At 42.5% G+C, this 27,999-nt stretch overlaps 1 protein-coding gene across 4 annotated transcripts; it reads left to right on the top strand.

The window, feature by feature from the left end:
* The first annotated feature begins 3 nt into the window (after nt 1-3).
* ebf2 (EBF transcription factor 2) lies at nt 4-27,999 on the top strand. 4 transcript variants are annotated; one of them, XM_037259269.1, is made up of 16 exons: nt 523-656; nt 1,974-2,130; nt 3,472-3,535; nt 6,067-6,122; nt 6,230-6,303; nt 8,057-8,125; nt 23,042-23,123; nt 24,451-24,592; nt 24,837-24,967; nt 25,071-25,197; nt 25,302-25,390; nt 25,505-25,570; nt 25,766-25,940; nt 26,003-26,185; nt 26,262-26,432; nt 26,604-27,999. In XM_037259269.1, exons 1-16 carry the CDS (start codon nt 523-525, stop codon nt 26,633-26,635), a joined length of 1,752 nt encoding a protein of 583 aa, XP_037115164.1. In that variant the 3' UTR covers nt 26,636-27,999. The 4 variants fall into 4 exon arrangements, with proteins under 4 accessions (XP_037115162.1, XP_037115164.1, XP_037115166.1 ...); XM_037259271.1 differs by having other exon boundaries at nt 3,478-3,535; nt 26,604-26,635; XM_037259267.1 differs by having other exon boundaries at nt 4-656; nt 26,262-27,999.

The raw sequence follows: 27,999 nt of genomic DNA, 5'->3' as shown, positions 1-27,999 counted from the left end.
AATAACGGGACGCACTTCACACCAATGAGAGCATCCATTGCAACATATGGCCCCTCCGAGGCCCCTCCTTCTCCACGCTCCATCCTCATTCATGCTTCACGACAGTGGCTCACTGCAAGCCTCCTGGCCCTCGGACCAACTGTTTGGATGCGGGTTGCTCGTTTGCACTGACAACCAACGAGACTTGCACACAATATTGTGCCGCGGTAGTTAGTTGCACGGAGCAGATGATTGCTCGCGCTCTACTTGGACCATGACTGAAAACTGTGACGGGATCTATTTATTTACATCTTTGCACCTTTAAACGCAAGTGCAAGTGGATTCATATCACGACACACTTGCAAAACATCACATTTCATCAGCAACTTAAGCTCTAAAGCTCTTTTTTTTTCTTCCTCTCTTGCTGCGCACTGGAGGAGCGCGGCGCTTCTTTTGGAGTGTGTTTTTTCTCCTACTCTGGCTCCCCGACTGACTTTTTGTTGAGTTTCAAAAAGTGTCCTCACCACTCAGGACAGGGCTTAAATGTTCGGGATCCAGGAGCATTTGATGCGAGAAGTGAGCGGATTAAAAGAAAGAAGTCTAGGAGAGGAGATGGATCCAGTCCGCTCTTGGGTGCGTAATGTCGGCGTGGTGGATGCCAACGTCGCTGCGCAAAGGTAATGTAGCTCCATCATCTGACTTTAGATGGAAAAACTTAAGTGCCTGAATTACTGTGTAAAGTCCCGCAAACCTGTCGTGAAATATACCTCATATATTATCGCAAAGTTATGGGCTAAAAGCCTTCAAAATAAAACACAATATAGTGTCAGAATATCGACAAGAGGGCAATAAGCAATAAGCACATATAAGGCAACTGTTTCATTTAAAATAATAATAATAATAATAATAATAATAATAATAATAATAATAAATGCACGTTACAGGAACCTCAAGTTCACCAACACATTGGAAAATGAAACATCAGACCACAGAATGTTTTTGGAACTTCTTTAGTAGAGGCACATAGTTGGATTGAAATAATAATAATAATAATAATAGTAATTATAATAATAATCTTTACATAAAAGAGCAACATGTTGAATTTGGAAAAAATGCTCTCATTTGTCTGTTGTTTCATATTTTAATTTGCTTAAATTCCAATTCTATGTATTCCCCTTTGAAAAGTTTATCGAATAAACAACAGTTTCTCTCAAAATTAAAACCAAGAGGCCTGAAGAAAAGTTAAAAGTGAGTTGATTTAATGGACTTTATTAAAAAAATGCTACTGACAGTTTAATTGGTATTTGGTTTATTTCCCCTGTGTTTGTTTTTGGTTTATGTAAAAAAAAAATTTTAATTTTATTGTTGAAATGTTGCAGGAAAGAAAATGCGTTTGGGTGAAATTTGAATACACACAAATAGCCTATAATGTGTGCGGTTTTGATTCCCTTAATTTGGCTGATGTTATCAATTCGCATCAATTATCTATAATAAGATGTATCGAATGCTAATGGGTGCAATACAAGGTGAAGATATACTAATGTTAAGTGTTTCCCCCCTCTTTGTTGTTGTTATTTAATTTGTTATTTAAAACATTTCAGCTTGAGTTGCGAAAATCAAATATGGGGAAACTTCAATGTTGTTCCTTTAAAACTTTGATATGGAGAAATGTGCATTTAATTATGCGTAAATTAATCTTAAATTGAGAGCTACATACTTCGTAATGATAATATATTATATGTAATCTTGTAATACTAAAATTACTATCAACATAATGAAGGAAACAACTTTATATGGAAATGATAGCTTTTATTATACTTGTGTTTTATTGTTGTTGATATTTGTAGAATCACAATATTATAGGAACCTTGGCTTCAGTTTCATTCTGAAGCCCATCTTTGGCTTCATCCAAACATGACAGTGTGACATGATGCCACCCAGAAAAAGTTGTGATGTCCGTCTAATAGATTGTGCACCTACATGTTTGTCCCCAGTGGAGTGGCCCTGTCCAGAGCTCATTTTGAGAAGCAACCTCCCTCCAATCTGCGCAAGTCCAACTTCTTCCACTTTGTGCTGGCGCTCTACGACCGACACGGGCAGCCAGTGGAAGTGGAGAGGACGGCTTTTGTGGACTTTGTGGAACACGACAAGGTGTGTTATAGTTTTACTCTCCAAGTATATTTCCCCACCGTTCTCCACGAAAGGCAATCACTCTCCTCAAGTGGCAACAAGAACACACGATAGCAGAGTTCATCAATAGAAACCAGTTGCTCCTCTTGATCTTCAGCGCTTGCATGGAACAGCTGACGGCTTCATGCTTACACAAGCTCTGTATAGCCTCAGTGAGCTGATGATGTGGGATTGAAAAAGAATATCTAATGACTAATTAGCAGCTTGCCTCATTAGAAGGCGGGGGCCACCACTACTTAAAAAAAATGCAAATGATTCCCACTCGTGTTAAGTTATCCACAGAGAACTAATCATCAAAGCCTCGTCTCAAAACAGCACTGTAGGGCAAGGGGCGAATTCCTTAGGTTGGCCAAGTGGGACAGTGCATTTGAGAAAACTCAAAACGGACTACGGCCTCATGTCCACTGTTGACAGACACTTGTGTCGCGTGTGAGCCCGTCTTGGCTCCCAAGATCTTGTCAAGTCAGGTTTGCTGGGAATGTCAAGGATGGTGTGTGTGTGTGTGTGCGTGTGTGTGTGTTAACGCCAGGGTTGAGAGCTGTCAGTGTGTGCCAGTGGGTTCATTTTCTGCATGGTTACCCTGGCATCTGTTTTGGCTTCGTAATTATGCAGAGGTAGAACGATGGCACGACTAAAGTAAACAGCCCCCTGTTTAGATTGATAAAACCTACAAAGGCAGTCATCAATCTATCTCCTAATATTACCAATTCCAGCTTCCCCAATTCTCCAACTTCATGCATCTTAATTTGCCCGCTTCCTCTTCCCTTTTTCCCAGTTGCTCTGCTTCCCCCAGCCTTCTTGTTCTTCTCCCCTTGCTCTCATCTTTGAGATGCCTCCTGGGTTATTGGACCAGAGAGCATTCCTTTGAGACCACTTAGAAAGACCAGTAGAGGTAGAAGACAAGAAAGAGAGGGGGAGCATATGAGGAGGTGCGTGCTGAAGGCGAGGAGAAGCAGAGTGCAAAGGAAGTTTTCCCGTCAAGGTTGACCGCTGCTCATTCTTACATGTACTATGGTCAAACACACTTGTCGCACTCCTAACTTCTTCGGCAGCCAATCTCAAGGCTTTTGGAGTTTCCATGAGACATGATAGCTCAGCCTCTCCTATGCGGCGGTGTGACCCAAGGTTAAGCGTTGAGCTTATGGCAACAACGCGCACAATGCTGAGCCTTGTGATCTGAACGCCGCTCCCGGAGAAGGTCAAACTGCAGGATTTGGAGAGATTGGCTTTGTGTTCAACCGTGTCCCTAACGTGCTTAACTACATGCTCTGTGTCGTGTGGGTGTGTGCGTGTGTTTCCAAGGAGCAGACGGGAGAAAAGACCAACAACGGCACCCACTACAAGCTCCAACTCCTCTACAGCAATGGTAAGAGGCAGAAAATCGAAACCTTTGCGCATACAAGTCAATGTAGCCGTTCTGCATTTATGTACCACACATAGGACTTGAAGCGATAGTCGATTAGTCGACTTTACGACTCCGCGGCGTCGTTTGAGGCTTGAAGTCAACTAATCACTAATCACCTGTTTCTGGCACCCTATTTACATAGGATTTATAACTCGCCTGTCTGCTGCCGCCGCCAGACTTTCACGCTTCGTGGAGCAGCGAAACATCCGTCGAACAAAGCGATACAGAATGAAAATATCTGTATAAAATTATAATCGTTGTGGATTTGCAGCCTCACCAGTTTCGACTCGTCCGTCTTCGACTAGGTGTTAAAGTGTGAGAGCAGTAGGCCAAACCAAAGCTCCATGTTCATTGCCAAATGCTATGTCCAATACTGTGGATGCAGCAACTGTGTGAAAAGAGCATTATTCATATCTTGACACGCATCAACCAACATCATAACCCTTCTCGATGCTGTTTCATAACACTTGTACATTGCACAGGCTAAAATGACAGATACCACATTCACTTGCAAATTAATAAAGATCATCCTCGAACACATCCATCCATCCATTTTCTGAACCGCTTAGTCCCCACGGGGGTCGCGGGAGTGCTGGAGCCTATCCCAGCCGTCAACGGGCAGTAGGCGGGGGACACCCTGAACCGGTTGCCAGCCGATCGCAGGGCACACAGAGACAAACAACCATTTGCACTCGCACTCACACCTAGGGACAATTTGGAGTCTTCAATCGGCCTACCAAGCATGTTTTTTGGGATGTGGGAGGAAACCGGAGTGCCCGGAGAAAACCCACGCGGGCCCGGGGAGAACATGCAAACTCCACACAGGGAGGGCCGGAGGTGGAATCGAACCCGCACCCTCCTAACTGTGAGGCGGACGTGCTACCCAGTGCGCCACCGAACACAATAAACAAATAAAAGCAAAATAGAAAAAGTGAAACAGAGAATTGCTTAACTTTTGGAAGCCTAGTTACGAGATGTTGCCAACTCAGACACTCCAGAGCACAGAGATCAGCAATTTATTGAACATCTCCAACCACACCTCCGATTGTGTTTCCCACATCACATTAGGGATACATGGAGACATTTGGTTCCCATGAGCAACCACTGCCCCTACTCTGCCATCACAGTGGCACCCATGGGAGAGAAGATAAAAGACATGTTCTCCGGCAAATCCCTTGTACAGCACACACACACACACACACACACCAAAAGCACTTCCTCTTCATCGCCTTCCCCTTGCGATATCAAAGACATTGCAATAGATGGAGGGATATATATATATTTTTTTCACCGCTGAGATCTTCTGTCAAGCAACAGAGCTTTGGCCTCCGATTAAATAAGACCGGTCGAGCTGGATGTTGTTGTTTTACCTGTTGGTGTACACACTGTAGTTACATAAAGTCTCCAACTAGCTTTGGGAATATGTCATCGCTGTTGATAAATTGTAAGAGCGCAGCTGTAAATCCCGTCTTCAAACAGAAGACAACTAATAATCATCAAACAAGAAATAACTTCCAATCCCCTCAGAAACCATCAGAGATAAAATATAAAGTGCATGCCAATCGTATTTCTTCATGTTTCTTGGATGGAGTTCAATGTTGTGTATTTTTTTTTATTAGGGGGTTGACTATAGGGGATAATATTTAGATCATAAATCTATTTCCAGTTGAAAGAACTAAAAAGCTGATGTTGTATATCTGTCACGCCTGTGACAGAGCACGCTCGGCCGGCAACTTCCCTCAGCCGCACCCCTCCATCACCATAATGTCTGTCACCTGCTTCCTCTTGTTACCTTTTGTTTTTAAGCCCTGCCCATGTGTTTCTCCTTGTCTGTGTCCGCACCTTGTGTCCTGCTCGTCCAGTCTCCCCCCCGGTCTTGTCTGGAGGCTCACGGTCAGATTTTTATCCTTGTCCAAGTGGACTTCTGTCTGTCGGTCGGTCGGTCTGTCTGTCTGTTTGTTTGCTGGCCGTGAGTCTCTGTCCTATATGTGTCTTCGGTTCCCCACCTGACTCCCTTCCAACTCCCTTTCCCTTCAATAAACCCTGGTCCAAGCTGCATTTGGTCGCCCTGCTCCAGTTATTCCTGACAAGATCACTGTTTTGGTCAACTTAAGTCTTTAATTATTATCAGAGCAAAATCAGCATGTTTATGGAGCTGTTTTGATTCCCCTTCCAATTTCCAACGGAAACAGTTTTCCTAATTGTTTTTATACACTTGAGATCAACTGTAATGTAAATTTATTTATCTAGGCTATATAAAACCAAGTGTAATATACAAATTCAATTTTAAAAAGATTCGCAAATTGTTTTCCTGTTCATATATTAAATCTACAAAGCAATAAGGGGCTGATGATTGAGGGATTCTGCAAGTTAATTGCCTCTGTGGTGACTAAATAATTGTCACACTTTGTGATAACAACATCCATAGGTATTAGTAAAAGAGGTCTGCCGTGCCAAGATATCAGAGACAAACATCTGCTCTTTTTGTGCAGGGGTCCGTACAGAGCAAGATCTTTATGCACGACTTATCGACTCAGTCACAAAACAGGTAGGTGGGCGCTTCTTTTCCTAATGAAATTCAGCTTTCAAGGGAACGAAGCAAAATGATTTGACATAAAACTGACATATTCTGTTCCTGGTTTTCCCTCCTCACAGCCAATATCATATGAGGGCCAAAACAAGAATCCCGAAATGTGCAGAGTTCTGCTCACGCATGAGGTCATGTGCAGGTGGGTGGTCTCCACATCTACATACTTATACATAGCACAATGTAAATCATGGGCTCTATTTTCGTGTAAGGCGCAGTCTAAATTTGCGCAGGAGCTGGGTTTTAGTATTTTCATTTGACTCAGTTAAAGAGAGGAGTGTTGCACCGTTGTGGGTGTGAACACAGGCAACTTGTTTTACTGTTAATCAAAGCAGAGCTTCTTATTCCCTTTGAAATCGGCGCGCAATTTGAGCACAGTTCTTGATAACCGAAAAGGAAACTGATTTGCTGGAGTCCATGCAGGACGTCAAAGCGCACAAAGCAACGTCTTAACAAGCAAACCTCCACAGGTGGATGATATGAAGTTGGCCTGGGAGATCACAGCTCACCAACGTGAAGTGACCACCTTTCACTCCGATGATGTGATCAAATCCACCGCACATTTCCGCAAAATTTCCCCAAATCGTGTTACAATACTTAGTCCCAGCAGGTAAAAGGAAACGCAGAACACCCGAACGCCCAGTCAACAACACCAAAATCAGGATGCGCCAATTTTGATAGCCCAAATGCACCTGTGCATATAATAATATGAATATATATATATATATGAATATGGATCCCATGAGTATCCACATCTGTCCTGCAAATGGAGATATATTGCAAGCATTTTTTTATACCAACCTCCTTTGTAAAATAACATTGACTTCAACACAAAAACGAGTTTTCCAATAATTAGTTTCATGTTGTTTCACACTATGTAATAATATAATGAGGCATACATTTGGTTACACAGTCTAACTATATAGCAGAATGTTGCCACCCAGTGCACCGACAGCTGACATAACCACAAGCGCTTAAGTGGACTGTTATTACAATTCTTTCATCAAATTGACAGACCAGGAATGAGCCTAGACAGCCTGTTTCAACTTTGTTAACGTATGATGAGTGACACATTTTGCAGATGTAGCTATCATAACAGAGCTGGCAGCTTGAAGAGCCCGTTTGCTCCATATCACAGGGTTTGGATAACAATGATATAATAACAATGTGCTTTATGAAGGTAAATGGATAAACATGGGTGTGTGCAGGAAGAGGAAGAGGAGAGATGAGTGGGCCAGTGACCCAGAGTTGGAGGGCAGCAGCAGGGATAGGACGGGGGGCTGAGATGGAGTGGGCTCTGCCATTGTGTAGCTAGCAGATGCCCGAATGTGACTCACAGCTGGCTAATAACAGAGCCGAAGAGGCAGAGGGCAAGCGTCACAGCTGGGGAGTGAGGCCGTCTGACAGGGGGGCGGAGGGGGGCAGGGCAGGGCCAAGCTGGGACACGAGAGGGGTGAGGCGAGGTGTAGGGGTGGCAGATGGTAAAGGGTGGGGGCACTTTTGTTATGCAGTGAAGGGGACTTCGCTTTGGGGGGTGAGGGGGGCTGACCAGCAGGCTCCTCGGACAGGACTGCTGACGAATGGTGTGTATGTGTGCGCGCATGGGGGTTGAATTTGATTTCGGAATCAATGTGACAGATTGGCTGGCTGCCTTTTCACTTTTGAATGGTCTCTCACTGTTTGTAGGGTGTGTTGTTGTACCTTTTCTTCCTCTTCTATTCTTTTACCCACTCCTCCCCTCCCCTTTCATGCCTCCTTTGTGTTCCGCTGGATGTTGGTGGACTGCAGAGTCTGGGCCTGTGGACAAATGACGGCTCCTCCTGTTTAAATTGCTTATTTTCCCGGCTGACTTTTCCCTCTTGTTGTCTTTTCTGTCCCTTTAATTGCCCACTCAGCCGCTGTTGTGAGAAGAAGAGTTGTGGTAACCGAAATGAGACGCCCTCTGACCCAGTCATCATTGACAGGTAAGGAGCTCCAATACAGTACACAAAGCACGGACTCGTACTTAGTTGCACACTGAGAAAGATTGCGCTTTTGTGCAAATTTGACCACTCACAACACACTGTTGCATTTCCACTCTGTAACACACCATCTGGTTGAAGATCTGTGTACGTCTGTAGTAGAAGATATTGATGTATTCGTGCAGGTTTACTTGGTACAGAGCTTTGGCCATGTCACTTAAGATGACTATCGCATAGTGACTATAAAAATAGATCCAGCGCAAGAGGTCATTACAAAGATTGAAATTGCTCCTCAAGCCTATTGATCGACACAGCATGTAAGGTATCAATTCAACAATCTGTTTATCATTGTGGTGCTAATTTGCATTGGAGTAATTTGAGCTCCATCATACATTGTAGATGTAAATATTTATGTAAACATATCATTGTTTTCCTATTACGTTTCAATCCTATGACTTCAGAAGAGTAGAAAAGCCCGAACGTATGACTTTAAAATTGTGTATAGTTTTGGAGAAGAGCATAATTCTATTACTGCCTTGAGATACAAGTCACTTGAGATACAAGCTGTCATTTGGATTATTATTTTCTTAATTTTGATTTATGAGCGCTATATTTGCGGCAATGATCTCATCTTACTTCGCAATGAGCAGGAGTTTGGCAATTCGTGATTGATTCTGAAAAAAGGCCTTATTTCCACTATTGCCCCTTCCAGTTAAATTTGACTGTCAAACTAAATATAAAAGCAAAGGAATAAACTCTAAATATCATCATTCTGTTATGCTACATTAACCCTTGAACAAATGTGCTGAATACAAATGGTGCAGCAATACACGTAGAGAGATATAGTCTGTCTTATACTGCTACTGTTGGTCAAAGCGGGAACATGAGAAAAAGCGGAACATTCATCTAGTTACATCATTACTGTGTGTACAATATTGTGGAGGGTTATTTTTGGGGAAGTCTGTAATGGATTCATTTAAATTTCCATTTTTTTTTAAAGGAAAAGATGATTTGATATAAATTGTTTTGACTTGCAATTATGGTCCCGCAACGAATGAAACTCGTATCTCAAGGCAACACTGTATCTCGAAGTTAAATGTGGCACGGTTGTTGGGAAAATGTTTCCATGCTTAACAGTGTCAATCATACTTTAATCCTATTTGATACAGCACTTGCATTGGCTTTTATTAGATTGTCCAGGTGAACCTAATAAAATGCAGTGAGTAGAATTATTCCGGACGTCTTTTCACTTCTCACCCTTCTTAGGACCAGTTGCACCTGAGCGTCCCCTCCACACCGTCTTCCCCGGTCAAACACATTAATCTTCATATGTGAAGCATGTGCATGTTTCATATCTCCGTTGCAGACTCACACGTGTAGTCAATGTTCACCCCGACCGCCACTTATCACACTTTAACCACCACGGTAATCAGAGTGTGTGAAGGCCCTCACATTCGAGCGATTTCAGGTTTTCACGGGTCTGTCAGCAGAGTGATGAATGGTCATAAGCAGAAATACTTTGGTTGTGATGTCATCGATGCAACCTTCATTGGCTCTCCCTCCTGCCGCACCTCCTCTCCTTCCGTTTTGCCTTCAGTCCCACTTTCATAACAATTGTGAAGAAAACACTCACTTCATTTATGTCAAGGACCCTTTTCTTCCCCTTCTCAGTTCAAGCTGGCTGCCTGTTGACAGTCTGTCTCATAGGAGTTCTGCTCAGGATATTTTTCATATCATGGAAAAACTAGGCTGTTGTCTTTTCAGTGTTCCCAGAATGCCTGGGAGCAGCTGCTTTTCTCATTTGCACATTATTCTCTCAATGTCCCATCCCATATACACTTCCTCCTTAAATGCCTTCAACCTCAATTTAAGTATCTCCACAGCCTGCTGTGGAGAGAGCAAATCATGTACACAGTATTTCCATTGCGGGATGTTATGACTGATTTGAGATGAATCGTTGACCTCTGCTCCTTTCTAATCGCACGGGGAACATCCCATCTTGGTGGGGGTCTCTCCCTCTTGACTACCCTGCAAAATCCTTTCCTCTGGGAGTAGCCCATTAGGAGCTAGTTAATTTCTGATAAGCCAAGAGAATTTGGTGAGGTCCATTTTATTTCCCATTATGTGCATTTTTTTCATTTCACTGTATGTCTGCGCAACACGTGTGTTGAAAAAAGGTGTGTTAATGTCAGCGTTTGCATGGTGAGAAACGGAGGTATGCTCAGAGTGTTTTTGGAACCTCATACGTTTATTTATGTATATGAATGTATGTGCAATTGTATATGTGTCTCGGTGACCCCTAGTCTGACCTTTTTCCCCAGTCACTGCTTGGATCTTAAATTATTCATGTGTGTGTGTGTATGCGAGTGTGTGTGTGTTCTTGTGTGAAGGAGGGGGGCGTATAGTCTGTTTCTGTGGTTCCAGTAATCAGCCTCCTGCTCCCAGCCCCAACACCTGTTCTCCAATTAACATGCAGTGCGCGGGGGCCCGCTCACGACCATCGCCCATGATGCTTTCCACCCGTTTCTTCCTCCTTTTCCCTTGTTTTTGCCTTCTCCCATCCCGTCTTCTTATCTCCTGATCTCCTGCACCCCAACATGCTCTTTCACACCACTTCACCTCATATTAGCGAACTCACTTTCTTTTTTTCCCCATTGTTAATCATCTCAGTAAACCTTTTCTGTTGGCCTGTTTAATTCTACCATAATTAGCCAGTGTCATTAGGACACCTACCCAAGCCCAAGGTAGTTTGCAATTCCCCAAATGGCCCAAACCCCCACTTTTCTAATCTCCTTTCCATATTGTTTCAGTTTTCCCTCTCCCCCTTCCTCTGCTGCGGCCGCCCCCTTCTCTCCCTAATCCCGAGCTGAGTGAAAGGAGAAAGAGATCACAGCTGATCCATGAGGAGGGGTGAAAGGATGGATAGAGGGTGGAGGGAAGACGAGGGCACAAAGAGATGACTCCGGAGTTGTCCAAGGGAGAAGATGATTTAATAGGCCACTGCCCGCTGTGTTTAATAGTTTTACAACTGTCTAATCTTAACTCAAGCCAACTCTTCTATGCGAGTCCAAGACCAGTGTGACGTCTCTGTTTGGAGAGCAGCACTTATATTTGACTGATAGCCAGTGTTGCTCACTGATTGGTCCGACAAGTGATCGATAGACATATAGATTGACTCCTTGGGGCACATCATCATAAATCTTTGCTAACTCTTCTCACTGTGTTTTCTAAAAACAAATAATTCTTCGTAGCTCTACTTTCTTAATTGACTGCTTGATTGAGGCTCCTTATGTAAGAAACCATACGTGGGTATAGAAACAGAAGCTATGCTCGTTAAAATGCCTGATGTGTATCTAATATGAGAAGTCGTTTTAAAACTTGACATGACATCAATTGCCAAATGAAAATAAAAAAATCCCCTTTGGGATCTTAAAATGGGAGAATATAACAAATGTACAAAAAGTGCTTGGGCAAGTGTGCAAAAATAAATGAACGAAGCATTGTTAAGGCACTGTTTACTTAAGTAACAGTAGTGTTGTTTTTGTAAGGCATGTTGACTTAAAATATTTAGCAATATTTGATCACACTTCCTTCTGAAAGTGCTACAAATCTGTTTGTGAGAGATTTTTTACACAGGGTGATTGCGATTCCCCCACATATTTTCAATTGGATTCAGGCCTACACTTTGGCTAGCTTTTGACCATTCAAAATATATTCTTTGGATGGATATCTGGAGTGAAATCCATCATTGTCTTCACCTCGCAAACGTGAATAATCTGGGCCAAAAGTGATTGCTATTTGGAAGTGTTCAAAATCCCTTCCAGTTTGACCTAAGTCCCAGTTGCAGCTTCAGAAAATCTTCTTCCTCAGACTCAGCAATTCTCAGGTACGCCTGTTATAGCGCAATAAAACACAATCTGAACTTTTGACTACAATTCCAAAAGGTATGTGTGGCATGGAACCAACATTTAGCAGTCATAGAAGAATTCCACTACAAAGTATCTGGAATCGGCGCTGTAGTCACGATTGAGGAGCGCCAGTTACTTTTGGCTCGTAACCTTTCGAAGTCTGTGAAAAAGGTTGAAGGCGAAAGATTTTATTTGTCACAATTTGGCCCGGTTTTAATCTTGCAAATTTGTAAGCTGTACCTTTCAGTTGAAAGCTAATAAATATATATATATCACAATTCTATTTTTATATCGTCTTCTCAGAGGCTCTTTGGAATTAACCCGGCAAGATTTTTTTAAATGGAGGTATTATTGACGCGATGACCTCTGAGCTAGAACTTATATTGGTTGTGAGCTCAAGCTGACCTTTGTATTTATGAGTGCTGTGGTGGCTTTACAATGGAGACAAGCAGCTGTCAGTATTAGTATTAGTAAGAATGGACTGTGTGCTTTGCATTGGAGAGGTCAGCATTCACTGGGAGGGTGTGTGTGTGTGTGTGTGTGTGTGTGTGTGTGTGTGTGCTTTTATATTGGGCTAAGAAGCGGAGATCAATAGTTGGTCATAAGGAGTGTGCGCGGGGATCCATCGCGAGGCAGCGGTCTTGTGGTGTGGGGGTAGGCGGGTGATCAATGGCCAGCACTATCTCACTAATTGATCGTGTTTCTAAGAGCGGTCTTTTTTAACAAGCCGGCACTCCGAGAAAAGAAGAATAATCAATGGGAATTTTCCAATGCTGTCAATATTGCTGTATCCACCCCCAGACTCAAAATGAGCTCACTAAAGCTCCTGTAAGGATCAGCAATTTTTCAAGTCCACATTTTACAAGTGAGAAAAACAGTACACCACATTTGATGTTGTGTAGGTTTTTCTTTTTTTTTTAGAAAGAGCTTGTTGTGCTTTTTAAGATTTTTACTCTCCTCGTTGAGCAGTCATTATGTGTGTCATGGTTTGACTTCAGATTCTGGACAGCAAGTGGAATCCATTAGTCTTAATCTTGGCTTGTATTGATCTATTTGTTGTCTTCTAGTTCTAGTTATGTGCACGAACCACAATATGTGTTTTTTTTCTTAAACTAGTCTAATCTCTTTTTCCACAAAAATCATCTCTTTGACAAAATACCCACGTGGAATATTTATTATTACTGACATTGTTTTCTAAATCCTGGGTATATAGTCACAATATAAACTTAAATCTCTTTGGTTAGTGCAGTAAATCTGCAGCCAGCAATTTTGAATGGATTAACACTGTCTGGGTAGTTTGACAAAAAAACTATTCAGAAATCACTTATTGTTATATGTAAATGTCTTGCGGTGTCTCGGAGACCATCTGTTTCAATGGTGGTGGCTCCACCTGCTTGAGCACGGCCCACTTAAACCCATTAAAAAAAAAAATAGGAACATTGCTTCAGAACTCAACTGTTTTCTCAGCAGTCATGATGGCGTACCCCTGGGCTTGGCGCAGTAGGGGACACAGCTTCCTGAACGCTTGCATCGATCTCAAAGGAAAAATATAATCATTCTTTGGGAAAGAACATTAAACTTTCATCCGAAGAATAAATTCAGCAACAATTTTGGACTGTGTCAGAGGTCACATTCCTCCTATTTCCCAGATGTACACTGATGTACCGCAATGTCCTGTGAGGTCACCATAGTAGAAGCACTCAAAAACTGAATGTGTGACTCAAAGTCATTGTATCAGGCATGCAGTGGGAAGTGAGGCAGACGTGAGTGACGATGTTGTTGGTTGATTATGTTTGTGTTATTTCTAATATTTCATCTCATGTGTTGTGCAAAGTGCTTTGTTATGGCTGCAGCTGTTGTCAAATAAAGTTGTGTTGAGTTGAGGTGAGTTGAGAAATGCAGGGGATTGCTTGTCCTCTAGTCACTATGCCATCTCGTAGTTCTTCCTACAGAAATCACTGTGGTAACTTCCAATTTATAGAGACAGTACAATGGAACCTTGGAGGATGAACACCATACAAAACATGATTTTAATTGGATGAATCTGCTCTTGAGTCAAGCGTGCAGGCATCCTACAGCCATTCTAACATCCTTAGCAGCCATGCAAGTATGCTGCTAAATCTGCTGCAATATTTATAAATTAAAACAGTGAAGCCCTCTTAATAATTTCTAGACTTTAATGGTCAATGAACAGATCATGTATAATTGGCGGGTTACTAGTGACTATTGTCAGCTGGGATTAGGCTCAAGCAAACACCAACACAGAAGTGGCCAAAGCTGTATAATAATAATAATAATAATAATAATAATAATAATAATGTGAGCTTCATTTCTCACAGTAAACCAATTGAAAAATGTTTTTTAGATTACAAAAGTAATGGCCACATAATCAATCATGAGATGGATACTCTGTTGAATTTATGTCTGGTGTATATTTGGCATCTCGGCGATTCATTGTATTACTCACTGGAGAGTTTAAAAATAGTTCATGGAAAAAGCATTTTCACCTCCACTATGGAGGTCTTGTTTTCACCATCATTAGTGTCTGTGTTTGTCTGCTGCTAGGATTACTACATAAATATTACTGGGCTGATTCTCACCAAACATGGTGCGCAGCATCTGGCATGGATGGAACTTGTTGTTCAGCCTGCCTAAATAAATCTTTGTAGTCATATCTTTCTTATGAAGCATTCTCTTACTTGCCGTTGGTAGTAGAACACACAAATGCAGAAAATTCTATGCACATATAAAGTCATGACCACTGGTCCCTCCGGTCCACTGTCACGGTGTCTCCCTGGTGGTCGAACCCTGGACACTCTCTTCACACCCCCCTGTCAGTAAGTCCATCAGACATGGGTTGGTGTGCAGGGTGGGGGATGCAGCCTGGCGACCGGGCCCTGAGGCTCCAGTGCACACCATCTCACTCACACAGGCTGGACCACTGAGCAGCTGGCACAGGACCATGGGATGCCTCCTCCCTGGGGGCAATGCAAAGGGAAGAAGGAGACAAAGACAGACAGGGAGAGACCATGCATAGTCCACAAAATCACTTTTTTTGACAGGTACTGTCTGAGAGCCTCGATCAGAGTCAGACTGCTAAAAGTTTACGGACCTTTATGTCGGGCTCAGGCAAACTCACAGGGGAGGTTTGCTAAGGCAAGCTTTTCACTTGAGTTTGTGTGCATTTGTGAGTTTAACTCGACCTGAGTGCAAAAAAATAATTGTTGCACTAGCAGTTCAGTAAATTTAGCTGATATGATAAAACCGTAAAAACAAAGGTTGTTGTTGTTGTGACATGTTTGCAAAGAAATCAAAATAATTTAACTCCTTATTTACTTAGTTTCCATACTTAGGGTTAGGGTCACCTTAACTTTACTACCTCCCCCCCCAAAAAAATCTGTGTTACCACTGGGTCACGTTCCTTTGTGTTGCTGCTGTTTCTCTTTTTTTTTTTTTGCATGTTGCTATCTGCCGAGGTTGGCAAAAGTAAGAAGACTATTTTGACAAAGTAAGGAGTAGAAAGTAGAGAATTTTTATTTTCAAATGTAGTGAGCAAAAATAAAAAAGTTGCTTGAAAAGTTAATTCTCACATACAGAACAGAAGCTGGTAAGATGTAATTAAAATATTTTTTTAAGGAGCATTGGAGGAGCACTTTCCACCACTGCTGTTGTGTAAATATTCCATGAATTGTGTGGAGCAGCGTCAAGCGTTCCCATTTATCTGAATCCTAATAGGGTTCACCTTTGCTTGAGCAGTTTGGAGATTAACTGGGGGGGGCAAAGAGGATCATAGCGCGACAGATTAGCATGATTTAGAGGGCACTTCAGATTGCAAGTAAGTGAGCGGTCTTATGTGACTTTCCCTTCTTTGGGTTTGGTTTCCAGGGGAAAGTTCTCAGCATCACAATTAATTTTGCAAATCAGTCATGTCATATGTGTAGCATAATCAGGCACTTTGTGTGTTCCCCGTGTGTGTGTTTTGCCAAGTCATAGGCCAGTTAGCTGTGGTCTTTAAGAACAAGGGCTGTTTTCTTTAGTTGGACACAAGTGTTGGTGTGTGTGTGTGTGTGTGTGCGTGTGTGTGTGTGTGTGATGGAGCCTGGTCATCCTCCTGTGTAAAGGTTTTAAATTTCACTAATGACTTCACAATGCCCCCTGGTGCTGCACAGACCCGGCAAGCCTCCCAATTTTGTTTGTTTGTCTGTTTAGCTGCAATCTGGACAGACTAAGTCTCTCAGGAGTTGGATTTCTCATTTTTAAAGAAAACATCCAGGAATGCTAATATTTACACTTTAATAAACCTAAAACAGTTATATCCTCAGGTTTCTTGTTGGCTAATGCCACAAGGGATATTGTTCTTTGTGCACTCCCAAAAAAAATTACAGAAAAAAAACCCTAAAAGAATTTTTTTTATTGACTGGTGCCACACAATTCTATTGTTAGTTAAAATGGAAAAACATTTGATGTTTTAATTTTATTTTTAACATCTAAATTGTTTGTGTTTAATCAACAAGATAAAATGTGAAATAAATTATTCCTAAGACTAAATGACAAACAAAACCCCTGACTTCAGTTAGGTTGCTGTTGTGTGAGGAAGCATTACTTAAAGTCAATCAGTTTTTGTTTTAATGCGTGTACTTAAGTGTGTATTCCAAGCAACAAACAGTCTAATGTGACTTTGATGGAGTGATGCATTTCTCTTTTCATGCAGTCATTTTTTGGCCAAAAAAGACGACCTCTAATAGTCTTGTGTTTTCATCATTCACGCTGCAGATGTTGCGTAGTCCTCTTCAAGGAGGAGAAGCAAAATACGAGTCGGGATTTAACTATTTCAATGTCACAACAAAGTTTTGGGTGTGTGCTTGTGTTGGTAGCAGCCCTGATGAATCTGTCAGCGCTGAGGGCAGGGGGGGCATGTGACTGCTGACAGGCTCCCAGCAGGCATGCTGTGAGCCCCAAAAGTTACTGTGCCCCCCCCAACAACACCCAGCAGGCCTGACCAGCGCTGAGCTCCTCTTTACCTCTCATGGTCGTGGACTCCACACATTTGCTGCGTATTAGCCACAGACTGTAAATTACTGCACCCTGGACCTCAGAGCGATTCCATTCGCGTCTCTTCACACGTTCCTCCAGCTCCCTACAGGACCATTATCCAGCACACCTCCTCGCAGAGCGTTTATCTTCCTCCCCATCTTTCCTCTCATTTTGATCTCTTTTCCTCTCCTCTGTCTGTCAAAGTCATCCTGGCTTTTTAGACGCTTTCAACCCTGTCAGATTTCTCTCCCCTGTCTGTCTGTCTTCCTCCTCATCCTTCACTCCTCTATTGTGTCACGCTACACGGCATTCCCTCCCTCACACGTCTCCCCCTTTACTTTCTTACAAGCAGGTCCCTGTTGTGGAGACTTCACAGGTTTGCCATTCGAGCCCCCCCCCCTCTCTCTCTGCCACCCCCCTTCTCTGGCTTTCAGGAAACAGATGTTGTTTGTCAGATCTTATCATTACTGGCTAATTAAGAAGACATCTCTTCTTCTGTCGCTTCTCCTCTTCTCTCTCCTCTCATTTGGAGGCATCCATCCAAGAGCCGCGCTTCCTCTTAGAGAAATGTTTGGGTCACGCTTTGATTTACACATGGTAGCAGTGAAAGTGATAAGCAGCTGATTGATAATGAAAAAGCTGGATTAGTGTTAGCGTATTGCACATGACCTTTTGGCAGGTTCAAATCTGTTCAGCTGTAAAGGAGGCTGCATGTCACTGTTTGACAGTTATGAGAGTATATTTTGAATGCTTGTCCCTCAGGAGGAAGCAAACATTCTGGGAGAGGTCAGGCCACTGATGGGACTTCTATTCCCTGTCCTGGTTGTGAATTCATGTTCTGCAGACTCTGAATATCTTTTCATATCCATCTATTTGGCGAGCTGACCGCTGTCCCATGTGGTGGCACTCTTTTGGTTAAGCCTGGGAGAGTTCACATTCAATTCAAGTGAAATGAAAAGCACATTTACAGCAAGTAAGACCATGAAGTAAGAAGATGAAACACCCGAGCACCTCTTGTTTACTTTTGCTCCCTTCTTGCAGCCTTCCTTTCCTCTCTTCTACACATGAAAGTTTTACAACACCTCCAAGTGCTATAAATCAGGGCGAGTGCTTGAAATGTTGGCTTTTGTCACAGTTCTCAAGTTTAGAGGTGGGTCGGACAATTCCAGGGGTGAATTTGGAGGGACGCAGTCAATCTGGAGCTTAAAGAATTCCAAAGTCGTTTAACTCTCTGACCTTTGATTTTTAAAACAAAACCACCAAAATTTCCAACACTAATGTTTTATCAGGCATTATGGTTCAGGTGGAGGGAGAGCCAAAGTCAAAATTGATGGAATGTTCAATTAATAAGTACCAAGAAGCCAAAAAAAAAGCACTATGTATATACTTAGAGTTAAAGGAACCAGATTTGGTAACTCAAAACAAAATATGGATAACTGGAGGCTCAAAAATTCTCATAGGTACAGAGTCTTTAGTAATTTGTTCAAGGTAACGCTCCTGAATAGTCCAATGTCATCCACTCAGGATGCCATTGAAATGTAAGCAGTTGCAAACATGAAGTCATCTGAAATGAGCAAAGAGAAAAAAAACAAGGAGTCAGTTTGACTGTGAGAAGCTGATGCCTATGATATGGCTGTATGTTTTAAGAGGGGGTATGTGTGTGCGTTTGTGTGTGTGTGTCGGGGGGGGGGACTGGAAGGCTGGTGTGAAAGGTCTTGTGGTGGTATGCCACAGTGGGTGTATCAGTTCATTGAGGGTTTTCTGTGCCCCATTAGCAGTGTCAAAGGTCACATGCCCCGGGTGTTAACCCCGGTGACCAGTCTAGCTTCCAGTCTGCCAGGGGACCCAGGTCCAGGGGTATTTATTACCGATCCACCTCCGCCCCCCCAAACATAGCTCTCCCCACAGAAGAAAACAAAACATCTCCAACCCTCCCCCTTGGCCAGTCTTCGGCCTGGGCACATGTACTAATTGGATGCATATACACACACTGATGCATGACGAGCCATCTGTAGACTTTGTCTTGAGGTGAAACATATCCTAAGTCAACATGGCTTTATCATAATTCTCACCCAAAGTCGCTGGACACAATTTGGGTCCCATATCCACAACATTTGTTTTGTGGTTTTGCTTATGTGTAATTGACATTAACGTGTCATAAATAGTGTGGAGATTTATTTCTTGCAAGCCAAGCTTGGTCTTGTATATTTTTGGAGCGAACCCACACATGTATGAGGTCTACGCGGCCTTTGCTCATGTGTGACACAGGCATGATGCATACGTGCATATTTGTAGGCCTGCTGTATGACTTAGTGCTCCCAGTGTGTGAATGTGGCAGAGGAAGGCCCTCAGCATGTCAGTATGGTTTAAAGCTCCACATCTGGTTTCTTAATTTTCCCCCCACCATGTCAGGACAGTGTTGTTTTTTTCTGTGTGGTGTGTAGGTTTGTGTGTACGTGCATTTGTGTGTGTGTGTTTATTGAATGAGTGATAGCCTTGGATGCAGGACATCAGTAAATCTCCAGCTCTCTTCCTCAGTTTTTACCGCTCTTGTATTTTATTTATTTTTTAATTGTAGTTTTTTATTTATTTTCATTTATTTATTTGATTTTATTCTTGCCCTTTGAGTTACAATTAAATTAAATTCAATTGCCCCTCCATGAACCAGGTATGTGTATTAGCTGATAAACGAATGGATAATCTTCATTACATTTTCCACCACAAAATCTCTGCAACAAATCTTCTTGTGGCCTGTAGAATCATCATCATTAATATTATTATTATTTAAAGTGAGGCCCCAGCTGATTATTTTTAACATCTCATATTTTCCTCTATGCATCATAAAGTGGCTGGCTAACCAACACAAATATAGTGCTTCACTATTTTATTCTCACTTTTGTTCACTGCTGCACAGTGCTGTTACTTTTTCTTTGGACCATGTTAACATAAGCGGGGATCTCGAGCCTCGGAGTCAAGACCCCAGTAAGGAGTAGAATAAAGTAAGGCTTCTATAACTCTTTTACATCTCATGCCTCAGCAGTTGCTGCAACTGGTAAGCGTTCATTTACAATGAACAGAGAGGGCAAGGTCTTTTATGCCTGGGTGAAACGGCAGTTATGTCAACAGTCATTAGTGTTGATGAATGCCCATGAAAATTTTGTTGGAGGTTTTGTGATGCTTAGGTGTACCCTTCGTTATTAAGCCCATGTGTAAAGCTTAGTAGTCTGCCATTATGTGCAACAGATGCGCCAATGGACAGAAATGTCCAACAGAGTCCCAGAGAAAAGAGGAATCAGAAACTTACTTGTATGTTTCCTTAGGGTGATTGTTGTCATTTAAGTGGAGCGAGTTGTCACCATTTGGACATAGTGGCTGCATGCTGCGAGGCCCGTGTTTAGTCTTGGGAACTGAAACAGATGCAGACAAAAGGGGTTAACAGAGATGTAGAAGTGAAGACAGAAATGAAAAAAAACAGACTCCCCGTGGTTCCAGTGCGGAACGTGATCCCTCGGTTTAAGACTTTTGTCTTCGCTTTGGGTCCACTGGTTTGTCTGTGCAGAGAAGATAATAAAGAAGTTAGAGCTTGGATTCATTTCTTGATTTCCTAGTTAATTGGTCATCTTCTCCATTGGCTTCACTTTCACCTTTTTCACCCTATTCTGTGTCATAATACAGATCTTTACATTCTCTCGCAGAAGGCTATGCAAACAGTAGGCCTTCTATATGAACTAGAATATTTAACGTGCTAAAACACATAATAAACATAAACACAATTCTTTTTGAAAATATCCCATCTCTGAAATCCCCCCCATGGCATGAAGATCACTTCCACTTCTTTGTATGTTCTCCTCTTCATCTCTGCTTTGAGGATGCGGAGGTGTGTGGGTGTATTACATTACCAAAACAAAAACAAACAACGGCAATATTAAACTTTTGCAACCACAATAGATGAGGGGGTATAAAAAAAAACAGAGGGTCCTCGACGTCTTATTAATTATGCAAGATTAGTCTAATTATAATTCAGCAAATGAATGTGTGGCAGAAGGTGCGAGGCGACGGGGCTGGGAGATTTGCATGTTAAGTGGGCAGGGGAAAGCAGCTAATACATGCTAATATATGCGTCAATGTCTCGCTTTAATTTCAGCATTTGCAGCTGTGTGCGTCCGAACTGAGGGGGGTGAAAAGTTGACTCAATGGGATTTTTGGAAAGGGTTGGGTTGGGGTGGGGGGGACAAAGGTGGGGGTGTCAATGAATTAGAGTGTGCATGCACGCATGTGAATATGTGTTTGTGTGTGAGGCATCTGGTGTCATACAAACAATGAATGATGAGAAGAAGTCAACAAACAAGGTCAAGGGCCCTCATAAAGTGTGCAAAGCCGGAGGGTGTAGGCGATGGTTCCATCAGTGACTGGACTGGCAGAAGACATGAGTGGCAGTTGCTAGTCTATTGAACTTAACAACTTTTTTTCCATTTGATCGTGGCCCCCAATACTCCCATTGACATCACAATTTCCCAAAGGCAGATATTAACCGGAGTGACTGGATCGCTCATGCTTAAGAAAAAGATCAAGCTGCAGACTCAGAGATGTGAACGTAGCACTTAGCCCATCCCAAAGTCAGATTAAAAATGTTTTACTCTTAAGCATAAATATTATCACTCCCTGCTAACAACAATATTGATTGTTCTCTGATGTAAGAGCCGAAATGATACATTGCATACACGATTAAAGTTGGAAATATGCAAACTGGGTTATTCTCACAAGGGAGGAAGTTGGAGAGAGTGATTGGAAAATTATTTTTAAAAGATGACAAAATAAAGGAAAGATTAGAATTTGATGGGCATGTTCGAACCTCCGGAGCTAAAGTCAAGTTCCCCCTCCACTTTCCCTGAAGATGATTTATATTTGCACAGTGCGCAGTGTGGGTGGGGGAAAAAACTCTCTACAGCATTGTTGTTAGTTTTATTGGGAGCATTAATGGCTGTTTTTCATCGGCAAGTTGTTCCGTGGAAGGCATAGACTTGTTAAGGATGTTTTATTTGCCAATTGCTCTTTCAAATCATTTTTGTTTGCTTTGGCTCGCATCCTGTGACTAATTGAATATTACTGCAAGACTAATGTGTTTTTTTTACCCAGCGTCCCCACCCCTTCACTTAATTTTTCTGCATCTCACCTTGCAAAGCATCTAATTTTTTTTCTGTGTTTGAGTGGTACAGGATGTGGTCATGTTGTTAGCTTCTCTTTCGCATCGCTGTCTTCGCCTCTCAGCGTGGGGACTTTGGGATTGCGGCAGAGCTGCGTTGCCATGGCAGCGGGCTATGTTGCCGAACTGCGTACACCTGGGATTTGGAGTCTCTGCGTAGTCTCGCTATCCCCTATTTATCCTATCTTTTTCTCAGGTTTTCTTTGGTGGAGGAGAGGCTATCGGCAGCCGTCCCGATGCCTCCATGCAGCTTTTCCCACTCCAAATAAACTCACATACATAATGAAACACATGTACCTGCCAACAAAATTCATGTCCATGCTACTGCCTCGGTCTCCATCACAACCTTCCTCTTTCTCTGTACTTCGTATTCCAGTTCATTCCCATGTGGCGTTTTCAAATGTGGCATTGTGGGATTCGGCGCTCCCTTGGGTCTGCAGGCATACATCACCGTCTGTAGTTGACTTTGAAATACAACAGAGCTTTTCACCGGACTCTACTTCTCATCGTACGATTTCGACTTTAATGGCGTTGACTTAACAGACTATAAACTTAACTGCTGGGATTGATGTCAGAGCTGCAATCAGCCCGATCTGCATCAACACCTACGTAAAACCGCACCCACGGCGGCCGCCTCTGAAAATAATGAACGTCTCATTTGACTGTTGGAGTGTTGTTTGTGAGCATACAAGTAATCATACACATGATCTTTTTCATGTTATTTCTTACTTGCTGTAGTTGTGCAAATACGTGTCCTTTTATTTACCTCTGCAGGTTCTTCTTGAAGTTTTTCTTGAAATGCAACCAGAACTGTCTGAAGACGGCAGGAAACCCCAGGGACATGAGGAGATTCCAGGTACCAGCGGATGAAAAACAAATGCATGCTTGAAGGATGAGGGCTTATGATGAGATGCAGAATTGACTACGTGCAGAACTCATCGCAATTCGAAACAACACAGATGTGCACAACTTTAATGATTATTTTTTCATTCCGTCGAACCTTGGAGGTGTTTGTCAAAACATGAATCACAATCAAGTATTTGCTAAAGATCAAGAGGGATGGTGAAATCAATAAGGATGACTCCTCCAGACAAAAGAGACAAAAGAAAGTATTTATATGTTTAAGAGAAGCTGCTGGGATGCAGGAAATAGGTTGAGGTGTTTCAGGAAGTTGTCAAGAATTGAGTGATTGGCTCCAGATGGACGAGGTCACACTCCGTGACCCAGGAAGTGGTCACCGGGGACACTCCTGCCTCACTTCCATTGCCATCCTTCAGCACCAGCGGCCCCTGTCTGGCATTTTGTTTCTCCCGGCTAACCCTGTCCCCTTTTCCGTCTTACGTGTTCCTCACTGTTTGCTTTAACTCCTGGGATGTGACACATGCTGAGAAGTTATGAGCCCGCAAAGACTCTCATCTCTGGGTTAAAAGGTGCTCAGTGCCGGACACAAGTCAGCTGCTTGATCGATAATTTACAGTTATTTTTCTGAGAGCTACCCTCCCTTTCTACCACCTTAAGCGTGTGTTTTTTTCTCTCCTTTTCTTTTCATTGCTTTTTCACGTGCAAATTTATTACCATGTGTTTATTATCAAACAGTGGTTTGATTTAAATAATAATAATCATCATCATCTCAGCTCTAAATGAGTGTTGGCTACAAAAAAATTACCTAAACCCAGCCCCACTCATTATTTATTTATTTATTTTTAATAAACACATTCTGAAACTAATTATCACTCGGACAGACCACAAGTGTCCTCTCCTCAGTTATGGCCGTGTCATTCTTGCACGGCAGATGTGTGATAGAACCCACACATGGTGTGTCCAGATCAAATTAGGGTCACAATATATCATGCCCTGATTTAACAGCCAGCAAAAGTGGGAGATTTGCTCCATATGTTTGCTGTCATTGAAGGATCACGCAGCCGTGATGAGCCGACTGCATGCTATATGAATCACAAAGTTAGAAGAGGCCATATGGAGCAGAGAGGTGCATGGATGCAGATATTTTATCAGGTTCCCACTCGTGTCACATTGCAGACTGAGAAATCATACAGCATCACCTCTGTGCCGAGACAAATTGTTTCACTTGAAGTATTATGCTGCCTGAAACCAGAGATTGTAACTCCCAGCATGCTGTCCAAGTCATGCACAGAAACGCTCATGCTTCATTTCCTCTGTGTCAGGTGGTCCTGTCCAGCACTGTGAGCGTGGACGGCCACGTCCTAGCAGTGTCTGACAACATGTTCGTCCACAACAACTCGAAACACGGTCGGCGAGCTCGCCGACTGGAGCCAGGCGAGTCCGCGGAGAATACCATGGAGTATGGTGAGAAAATACTGTGTTACATTAACATCTGCATTTGCATTTGTGTCCAGAAACGGCCATTGTAATTGCATATACTCAACTGTCATTCCTAATTATGTAGGAAATTGATTAGTTACTTATGCCACTGAGATTATTCAAATACAATACTTGAGTGCCATTTCAGAATCAAAAATATAACAACTGCTTCATGAGACATATATGAAGCTTCATTTTCCAATAAGTTATATTTTGTCTTTCTTTACAGCCACCCCTTGTATCAAAGCCATCAGTCCCAGTGAGGGCTGGACTACAGGCGGGGCCATGGTCATTGTCATTGGGGAGAACTTCTTTGATGGGCTGCAGGTGGTGTTTGGAAGCATGTTAGTTTGGAGTGAGGTAACAATGAACTTACTGTGGCTGACATTTTACATACACATGGGTTTTACATTTATTCCTCTCCTTCCTTTTCTTCTCCCATTAATTTGTGATTCTCCCCCAGCTAATCACGCCGCACGCTATCCGTGTCCAGACGCCGCCTCGTCACATCCCAGGGGTGGTGGAGGTCACACTGTCTTATAAATCGAAACAATTCTGCAAGGGAGCCCCCGGACGCTTCATCTACACAGGTGATTATGCAACAGATTGGGGTTTTTGCCAATTAGAGGTGGTTAATGTTAACTGTTAGAATATGTGACAAATGTTTAAGATACCACATACCCGTCTATTTTAGCCCTGAATGAGCCGACAATAGACTACGGTTTCCAGAGGCTTCAGAAAGTAATTCCACGACATCCTGGTGACCCAGAAAAAATGGCTAAGGTGAGAGATTCACAAATGTATGGTCCTGCTAAACAAAAAACACATTTTAGCTGTGAACTGAATTTTCTTATTTTCTTGGAGATAATCTAAAACGTTAACATAAACTATTTGCAGGAAATTCTGCTTAAGAGGGCAGCAGATCTTGTGGAGGCTCTGTATGGAAATCCACACAGTAATCAGGTAAAAAGGAAAAAGTTCGGGCCAATTACCACGGGAAATGACACTGCAAATATTAACCACATGTAAAAAATATCTTTCACACATTGCATTTGAGATAATCTGATCGTCACTAATTATGTTTCAGAGGTTTTGCTTTATTGGTAGAACAAAATGCTGTGACGTGACAGTACTTGTTATGGTGTTCATCTCCTGTAGGACATGCTACTAAAAAGAGCAGCGGACATTGCGGAGGCCCTCTACAGTGTTCCCCGTCCTCACAGTCAGCTGCAAGCACTTCCCAGCTCACCAGCCCATGGCAGCGTCATGGGTTTGGGTTCCTACCCTTCCCAATTAGGTGTCAGCATCGGGGAGCCAGGGCAGAGCAGCCAAGGTGAGCGGAACGGCTTGTAATTTGAGTCCAGCTTTACCTTATGCAATGTTTCTTTTCTACAGGTTATATTCGGAACTCAAGCAGCTTATCGCCAAGAGGTTACTCCTCAGCTTCCACACCTCAGCAGTCAGGCTACGGAGGCAGCGGTGGTATGACGGGAGGCTATGGAACCGTTCCTATGACCAGTCTCGGGGTTCCCGGCTCACCTGGCTTCAGCAGCGCTTCCCCCACGGGATCCCCCTACAGTAAGACAGTTGTGCCTGGCCAAACCTGGTATTGTGATGTCACGACATAAGACTGACGGCAGGCTCTCGTCCACAGTAATGCCCTCCAGCCCGACCATACCCGGAAGCTCCAGCTCGTCGTCATCTCTGTTGCCTTTCTCCTCTTTCCCATCCGCTGCTAAACAGAAGAGTGCTTTTGCTCCCGTGCTCAGGCCCCAGGGCTCCCCCTCCCCGGCCTGCCCCGCCTCAGGGGGGAACAGCTTCAGAGGTAGCCATCCGACTCACTATCTGACCCCGCTCTCCGAACTTACGAATGCAGTCTAACCCCTTCCTCTAACCACGACGAGCTTTGACTGAACCAGATACAGAAAGTTGCTGGATGTGCAGTACATGAATGCAAAATTAGAATCATAGATTTTGCATATTTTTTTCTCTCCAGCGATGACGGGCCTGGTTGTTCCCCCGATGTAGCAAATCTACCCCAGACCACTGCTTCACTTAGCCCCTCTTTTGGCACTAAGAGGGCAGGGAGGATGGAAATTTGATCAATAGCAACCATGCCTAACTTTGCTAGCTGAGCCCATCCTGCCGTTCCTTAGTCGTCTTTGACGCAGGTCGACGAAAAGGGCAAACGTTAGAAACTATCCAAAGACACGACATCTTTTCCAGTTGTAGAGGAAATTATTTCAACCCTAGTGCAGATAGGCAATGATTCTTTGCAAACCAGAGGACCATACCACACTGTGACATGAAGAAAACCACTCGGTCCCAATTCAACCACAAGCTTCAAAAGCTCTGCGCTTTATTCTGGCATATATGCCACATTCTGCATTCTTCCATCACCTGCCCGAACTTTTGCCAGAGATGTACGTATACACGAGCACTGAACATTTTTCAATGATGGACAGCTCTGATAAGCAGGGTGCTATTCGTCTGTGTATGGACACTTTAAACAGCATGTGTGTACACTGTCTGTGAGTTAGCGACATGTTTTTGTAGTGGATTTTTTGAAGACAATTTACATTCCAGAAAAAAAAATAGACCCTTTATTTTTTGTTCTGATCTCTAAGATTTTACAAGTGAGAATTGTTTGTCTCAAGGGTTATTGCTAAAGGAATTCATATATTGATTTATTTAAGTACAAGCAATTTAACTTATTATAGCTAGTTTAGGGAATAATATAAACATGTCTTATAAAAGTGATTCTTTTTCCAACTGTTGATTAAGTTAATTGAAAAACAATGCGTTTCAATTTTAATTTTTTTCGACGTGGATTTCATCAAAAATTTGGTACGTATGACATATCCGCAGTTTGCAAGCTCTTTGCATAACTACGATTAATATTATGCATTATGAGTCAGGTCATAAAAGACGCTTATTGTCCTTGTATAAAGGAAAAATGTTAGTTAGCCTTATGCATGCTTTGTTGAACCAATACGGCGCTGTAATTTTGTCATCTTACGTTGCAAATTTGAATAACATTTAAATTTTCAGCTTCATTCGACATGTTTCTGCAGAGCACATGTTAGTTTCTATGCAGTACAGTAGATGAAAGCACAATAAAAGTCTTCGGTACATTGTGGGTACAACATACATTGATATTAAACACAAATGACATTCTCAGGATGTGAAAACAAAGAACACCCAGAGTTGAGGACTTTTTATAAATTTCTTTTGAGAGTTTGGTTAATTTTATTTATTTAAAAATATTAGCAATTTTAATATTATGTTTTGAACCCATCTTTCTTTAAAACGGTACAAACATGGTGCAAAAGTGATTTGTATATCGCAAGGTGTAATTATATTTTGTGCTCCAAATAAAACCATGAAGCAAA

The sequence above is a fragment of the Syngnathus acus genome, chromosome 9 (assembly GCF_901709675.1).
Source record: "Syngnathus acus chromosome 9, fSynAcu1.2, whole genome shotgun sequence".
Lineage (NCBI taxonomy): Eukaryota > Metazoa > Chordata > Actinopteri > Syngnathiformes > Syngnathidae > Syngnathus > Syngnathus acus.
This window is presented reverse-complemented; position numbering and strand designations above follow the sequence as displayed.